The following is a 7,542-nucleotide window of genomic DNA, read 5'->3' as shown; positions in this document are numbered from 1 at the left end:
TTCCACTAACTTTGAGGTTTTTTGCTGTTTAGTTGTGAAGTCGTATCCAACACCTTTGTGATCTCATGGACAGTCATGCTCCTCTGGCCATGGAATTCTCCTGGCAAGAATACTGGAGTGGGTTGCATTTCCTTCTCCAGGGGATCTTCCCAACCTAGGGATTGAACCAGTGACTCCTGCATTCAGTTCAGTTGCTCAGTCATGTCCGACTCTTTGTGATCCCATGGACTGCAGTTTGCCAGGCCACCCTGTCAATCATGAACTCCTGGAGCTTACTCAAACCCATGTCCATCGAGTCGACGATGCCATCCAACCATCTCATCCTCTGTTATCCCCTTCTCCTCCCACCTTCAATATTTCCCAGCATCAGGGTCTTTTCAAATGAGTCAGTTCCTCACATGAGGTGGTCAAAGTACTGGAGATTCAGCTTCAGCATCAGTCCTTCCAAAGAATATTCAGGACTTATTTCCTTTAGGATGGACTAATTGGATCTCCTTGCAGTCCAAGGGACTCTCAAGAGTGTTCTCCAACACCACTGTTCAAAAGCATCAATTCACTGGTGCTCAGCTTTCTATAAAGAAACATCCAACTCTCACATCCATACATGACCACTGGAAAAACCATAGCTTTGACTAGATGGACCTCTGTTGGCAGAGTAATGTTTCTGCTTTTTAATATGCTGTCTAGGTTGGTTATGGCTTTTCTTCCAAGGAGTAAGTGTCTTTAAATTTCATGGCTGCTGTCAGTCACCATCTGCAGTGACTTTGGAGCCCCCAAAATGAAGACTCTCACTGTTTCCATTTTTTCCTCATCATTTTGCCATGAAGTGATGGGACCAGATGCCATGATCTGAGTTTTCTGAATGTTGAGTTTTAAGCCAACTTTTCACTCTTTTCACTCTCTTTCACTTTCATCAAGAGGCTCTTTAGTTCTTCACTTTCTGTCATAAGGGTGGTGTCATCTGCATATCTGAGATTATGGATGTTTCTCCCGGCAATCTTGATTCCAGCTTGTGCTGCATCCTTGCAGTTTATTGTGATCCATCCAGTCAAAGTCTTTGGTGTAGTCAATAAAGCAGAAGCACGAGGCTTCCCTTGTGGCTCAACTGGCAAAGAATCCACCTGCAATTCAGAGACCTGGGTTCACTCCCTGGGCTTGGAAGATCCCCTGGAGAAGGGAAAGACTACCCACTCCAGTATTCTGGCCTGGAGAATTCCATGGACTGTACAGTTCACGGGGTCGCAACGAGTTGGACACAATTGAGCATCTTTCACTTTCACTTCCTTTACTGCTGCATTACAGGTGGATTCTTTATGACTGAGCCACCAGGGAAGTCTATGATTCTTTTTCTAACTCCTTTAGCTGTAAAGATTGCTTGAGATTTTTGTTTCTTAACATATCCCTGTATTCTTTTTTTTAACTGCTTTTGCTGTCTTCCATAGATTTTCAAAAGCCATGTTTTGCTTTTCATTCATCTTGAAGGTATTTTATAAATTTATTCTTTTCTTAAATCAAGTTGATCATTTGGTAGCATCGTTTTTAGTAACATGTTGTCTAGTCTCCTTACATTTGTATTTTTTCCAGTGTTCTTCCTATAATTTATTCCTAGTTTATATTAATTCATATAATTTATTTCTAGTTTAATACTGTGTAGTCAGAAAACATGTTTGAAATGATTTCTGTTTTCTTAATTTAATGTCTTATCTTAGTTGTTTCAAGGAGTCTATTTTGTCTGTTATGAGTATTGCTAGCCCAGCTTTCTTTTCATTTCCATTTACACGGGCTATCTCTTTGTTTTCAGTCCTCGTGTGTGTTTAGTTCCTTTCCGGATGTCTTGCAAGTAGCATATAGATTGGTGTTTTTTTTGTTGCTGTTAGTGATTTTCTTTTCTCTTTTTTTGCTTGTTTTCTGCTTTTCAATCCATTGAGCCATCCTATGTCCTTTGACTGGAGCATTTAGTCCATTTACAGTTAAAGTGATTATTGATAAGTACATGAAAGTGAAAGTCACACAGTCGTGTCTGACTCTTTGTGACCCAATAGACTATACCGTCCATGGAATTCTCCAGGCCAGAATACTGGAGTGGGTCACCATTCCCTTCTCTAGGGTATCTTCCCAACCCAGATATCGAACCCAGGTCTTCCACATTGCAGGCAGATTCTTTACCAGCTGAGCCATCAGGGAAGCCCATTGAAGTATATAACTACTGCCATTTTGTTACTCATTTTCTGTTATTTTTTTAAGGTATTTTCACTTCTCTCTATATATGTGTAGAGCTTTACATATGTATATATATGTATGTGTTTATATACAATATAAATATGTTTCAATATTTATACTGATAGCTGTTCAAGTTTAAACATTTTAAAGGTTCTACTTATTTACTCCCTTTCCCACAAGTTTTGCCTTTTGGTTTCATATTTTACATGTCTTTTCACATCCCTTAACTGATTATTTTAATTATAGTTGATTTTACAACTTTTGTCTTTTGAATTTTATACTACCTTATTTGAATGGTTGATACACTGTCTTTACTGTGTATTTACCTCTATCAGGGAGATTTTTCATACATGTATTTTCTTATTTCTTGTTATGGTCTTTTTGTTTTCACTTGAGGGCCATCTAACATTTCTTATAAGGTTGGTTCAGTAGTGATGAACTCAGTATTTGTTTGCTTAGGAAACTCTTCTTTAAATCAATGATAACCTTGCTGGGTAGAGTATCCTTGGTCATAGGGGTTTTTATTCAGCACTTTGTATAATGCCACTCCCTTCTGGCCTGCAAATTTTCTGCTGAAAAATCAACTGATACATGGGACTGTTTGTTTTTCTCTTGTTGCCTTTGAGATTCTTTATCTTTAAATTTCACTATTTTAATATTGATATGTCTTGGTGTGGATTGCTCTGTGTTACCTGGACCTGTATATCTGGTTCCTTTAGGTTAGGAAATTTTTTAGCCATTATGTCATCAAGTACATTTTCTATCCTTTTCTCTCTTCACCTTCTGGGACTCCTATAATGCAAATGTTAGTATAGTTATTGTTGATTCACAGGTCCCTTAAACTATCCTGATTTAATTATCTTTGTTTTTGTTCTGGTTGAGTGATTTTGAAATCAACGTTGCAGTATTACCTAATCTATTTACTAATGTGCTGTTGATTCCTTTCTAGTGTATTTTTGATTTCAGGCATTGTGTTCTTCAGCTCTGATTTGTATTTCTTTTATTATTCTTTTTTTTTTAAGTTCTCACAGTGTTCCTCTATTCTATTCCTGAGCTCAGTGACCATTTTTATAACCAGTGTTTGAATTCTTTTTCGGGATAAGTATTTATCTCCATGTCATTAACGTTTCCTTTGGTTTTCCATCTTATTCTCTCATTTGGAATGTATTCCTTTGTCTTCTCATTTTGTTTGACTTTGTCTTTCAAATTAGGCAAAATCATTTCCTATCTCAGTCATAAAGGCATGTCTTGTGTGGGAGACTCCTTATGTAGTCTACATGTGCCCAGTGCCTTTGGGCAAGATCTGGAAGTGACGCAAGTATGGGCTGAGGCTTTTTTCAGGGCCTGCTGGGTCCTCCACTTGTAGGGGTCAGAACTGGAGCCAGGGCTGGGTGGGGCTAGAGCTAGAGTCTGACATAGGCTGAGGCCCTCTGGAGGGCACACTGGGAGCCCTTGCTTCAGTGAGGGGTGAGCTGATATAGGGGACTAGATGTAGGATTCGTCGTGGGCTGAGGCTTCTCATGGATCACACTGAAGTAACCATTTTGGTGGGTGTAGATCTGGAGCCTGAGAGATTGGAGCCATTACCTGATGAGAGCCACCAGGGTGTGCTCGTGGCCACTACCTTGACTGGGAGTATGACCAAAGATGGAGTGGCTGGGGCTGGAGCCTAGGAGAGCTGCTGCTTCTCCTGGGAGTTGGGGTATTGGTGGCCACTGCCTTAGTGGGATATGAGGCCAGAGCCAGAGGGGCTAGAGCTACAGTCCACGTGGGCTGTGCTGTGGGGCCCACCACGGAGGTCTTGGCAAGCTGGCCAAGGCACTTTTCATCTTGCTGTTTCTGCACAGGACCTGGGAGGAAGCAAGTCCATGTGTACACCATTTAACAGGGAAATTTATATTTCCAACAGCCCTTGGGCTCTCTCAATTATAAGCCTCACTGGTTTCAAAACCAGCAAAAGCATTTTGTCTTGCTAGTTCTGGGCCCCAGGGCTGGGGTACCCAGCATGGTGCTTAAACTCCTTGCTCCTTGGGGAAGATGCCCATCTTGGGATAACCTCCTCCCCTTCCAGGATGCCCACTGGATGTGTGGGTCCCAACCAGATTGCTTCTCTTCCTCTCCTACATATTTGGTATGAATTTTTTTTTTCTTTTGTATTCTTGGTTGTACAAAAGTTGTTCTTTTACTTTAGTTTGTTCTCAAAGAAAATTCTTTTATACATATTTTTAGCTTTGGTAATGTTCATGGGAAATCAGTCAGGGTCTTACCCCTCTTCCTTCTTGAACTTGTCTTCTAACAATTTAAAATACACACTTCAGTGATATTGTCAATAACACTGTGTGGAGCCAACATCAATATCCATCTCCAGAACTTTCCCACCTCAAACTGAGACTCTGTACCAATTAAATAACTTCTCATTCTTGCCTCCTAGTCACTTGTAACCACTATTCTACTTCATGTTTCTAGGTATCTGAATATCCTCCATATATCTCTTTTTCTTTCAGTTTAGATAAGGGTTTGCCAATATTTTTAATTTCTCGGGATACCATTTCTTAGTTTCATTGACTTCTTTTTTACCAGTTGGCTGTTTTCTATTTTCTACTTTGCTTATATACATTCCAGTATTTATTACTTTCTTATTTCTGCCATATTGAAGTTGATTTTTCTTCTATTTCTGGTTCAGATGTAAAGTGAGGGTGTTGAATTTCAATCTTTTCTCTTTTTAAATGCATGAGGCTGTGTTACTGAGAACTATCTTCTTAGTAGTGCTTTTGCAGCCACACATTTTTGGCATGTTGTGTCTTGTTTTCATCAGTCTCCAACCAGTTCCTAATTTCTCTCTTGAACCCTTTTAATCAATTTTTCAACTCAGTCCCAGAATTTATGCTTGGTTCTTCTTATAGTTTTATCTCTTTGTGATATTTTCACTTTGTTCATGTATCATTTTCTTTATTTTGTTGTCTATATGTTTTATAGATTATTCAATATCATTAAAATGATGATCCTGGATTTTTGCCAGGATCTACATTTCCTTAGGGATGGTTTCTTGAGATTTAGTTTGCTCCTTTAATTGGTCCATGATTTCCCTGTTTCACTGTCTATCTTGTAAACTGTAGCGGAGATATGGGTGTTTGGAAAAACAGCTACTTCTCCTGGTCTATTGACTGACTTTGAGAAGGGGAAGGTCTTCAGCAATATGCTCTCCTAGAGATTCTGGGGACCTCCAAGCCTTGTCTGTGGATGCAGCTTCTCTGAATTGGTTTATGTATTTTCTCAGTTAAAGAGGTTTGCCCTTTCTTTTTTTTCTGAAGGCTGTACAGACTTGCTGTACCTGGTGTTTGTCTGACATTCTTCAATCTCTATATAGCAATAAAAAGTTGGAATGCTTGCGATGTTTCTCAGTGGCCCCTACAAGGAATCCAAATTGCCATTCCCATCAGTGCTCTGAAACAAGTGAGACAAGTAACAAACCTTCAGGCCACTCTCTGAAAAGCTACAAAATAGTCTACATTGTCCATTTTTCTTTTTCCCTCTTGAAGAAGAGATGGGAGTTGGGAATTTTCTCCTGATCTGGACACACGGTGGTAGAAAGAGGAGGTATCCATGGGAGGTAAAATGTCATCAGTTTGCCTGAACACTTCACTTACTGTATCTCTTCTTGGCGTTGTGCTTGTCTGAAGTGCTGACACCTATTATCTGACTTCCGTTATTTTCAGAAAGGAAATATGGCCTATATATTCTCATCTCCATGGAAGAACAATGGCTTAGGGAATCTTACTCTGCCAATATGTTGATGTTACTCTTGAGTAATTGTCATCATGAAATCATGCATCTTCTCGGGAAATTTTCTTCAGATTTTTATACCAGCAATCACATCTCATTGTTTGAAATATGCACTGAACCAAAACTATACTCTCCCTCACATTGTCCTCTTTTTCTGCAATACTCTGTGGAAGGCAGCCTTCACTTGAGCATTCCGTACACTGTAGACAAGAGGGTTCAGCAATGGGTTGAATAGCGTGTAAAACAGGAAAAGTATTTTCTTCTGTTCCTCTCGGTGATTACTGTCAGGGGCCAAGTACACCATCATGGCTATGCCAAAGTAGAACCCAACCACGCAGAGGTGTGAGGAGCAGGTGGAGAAGGCTTTCTTGCGGCCGTCCTTTGACTGGATCTTCAGGATGGCCCAGAGGATGTACACGTAGGAGACCAGCATCAGGGAAAGGGGCCCAACTAAGATAAACACGCCATCAGCAAAGAGGAACATTTCATTGATCTGGGTGTCACCACAGGTCACTTTGAGAACAGACTGAATTTCACAGAAGAAGTGATTCACCTTCTGGGGCCCACAGAAAGGAAGCCTTAGAAACAGACTTACTTGTACTATGGCCAGGGAAAAACCACATGCCCAGCAAGTGATGGCCAGGAACATGCATACCCTCCAGTTCATGATGACTGTGTACTGCAGGGGATGGCAGATCGCCACAAACCTGTCATAGGACATCACCACCAATATCAAACACTCTATTGAAGCAAAAGTCAAATTAAAAATCATCTGCAAAGTACATAAGACAAAGGAGATGTCTTTTTTGTGTTTCACTAGATTTGCTAGCAAATTGGGCAAATTGCTAGAAGCATAGGATATGTCAATGATGGCCAGATGAGACAGGAAGTAGTACATGGGGGTGTGCAGTCTAGGGTCAAGGCAGATGAGACCCAAGATCATGCCATTTGCCAGCAGGTTGAAGGTATATAACAGGGAGAAGATACCAAACAGGACCAATTCCATGCCTTCACTGAGCTGGAATCCTACCAGGATGAAGTCTGCAATCCATGATTTATTGCCCTCCATTCCTAAAGACAGTCTGTCAAGGACGGAAGTGTGATGGGAGGGTCACAGCTGGATAACAATGAAAATAGGAGTTATTTATCTGAAGGGAATGAAGAGGAAGCCGGTATGCTTATCCCTGCATTACTGAATTTTTTCTAAGTTTCTTCGCCTTTTTTTTGGTGTATGTGTGAAGTAATCCAAAATTTCAGAAAAGTATCAGGGACTATAAACTATACTACTATATAGATTTTACCAAATTGTTTTTTCAATTTTGCTTTATCATTTATCTTCTCTGTGTGCACATAGTGTTAATTTTCTGGAGACCATATAAGACTAAAGGGAAACCATATTCACCTATTGGCAATTTACATCCAAACCCTTTGGAATTTTTTCTCTATAACATGTATACTTGCTAATGTATTCTCAGTATAATTACCAAAAACAGGAGACGTAACATTAACACGATTCACTACTTTAAATACAGCATTTCC

The 7,542-nt window shown here is 40.0% G+C and overlaps 1 protein-coding gene across 1 annotated transcript; it reads right to left on the bottom strand.

Annotated features, from left to right (window-relative positions):
* Positions 1-6,139: 6,139 nt before the first annotated feature.
* Positions 6,140-7,072, bottom strand: LOC129552166 (olfactory receptor 2A2-like). The gene has a single exon (XM_088832893.1). The coding sequence runs from the start codon at positions 7,070-7,072 to the stop codon at positions 6,140-6,142; it is 933 nt and encodes a 310-aa protein (XP_088689019.1).
* Between the last annotated feature and the right edge of the window lie 470 nt (positions 7,073-7,542).

The sequence above is a fragment of the Moschus berezovskii genome, chromosome 3 (genome assembly GCF_049115385.1).
Source record: "Moschus berezovskii isolate FMDL1 chromosome 3, NW_MosBer_1.0, whole genome shotgun sequence".
Classification (NCBI taxonomy): Eukaryota; Metazoa; Chordata; class Mammalia; order Artiodactyla; family Moschidae; genus Moschus; species Moschus berezovskii.
Note: the sequence above shows the minus strand (reverse complement) of the source record. Positions and strands in the feature narration are given on the sequence as shown.

What these genes read in the sequence shown, in the direction of transcription:
- LOC129552166 (XM_088832893.1), bottom strand. Translation starts at nt 7,072, where the DNA reads ATGGAGGGCAATAAATCATGGATTGCAGACTTCATCCTGGTAGGATTC.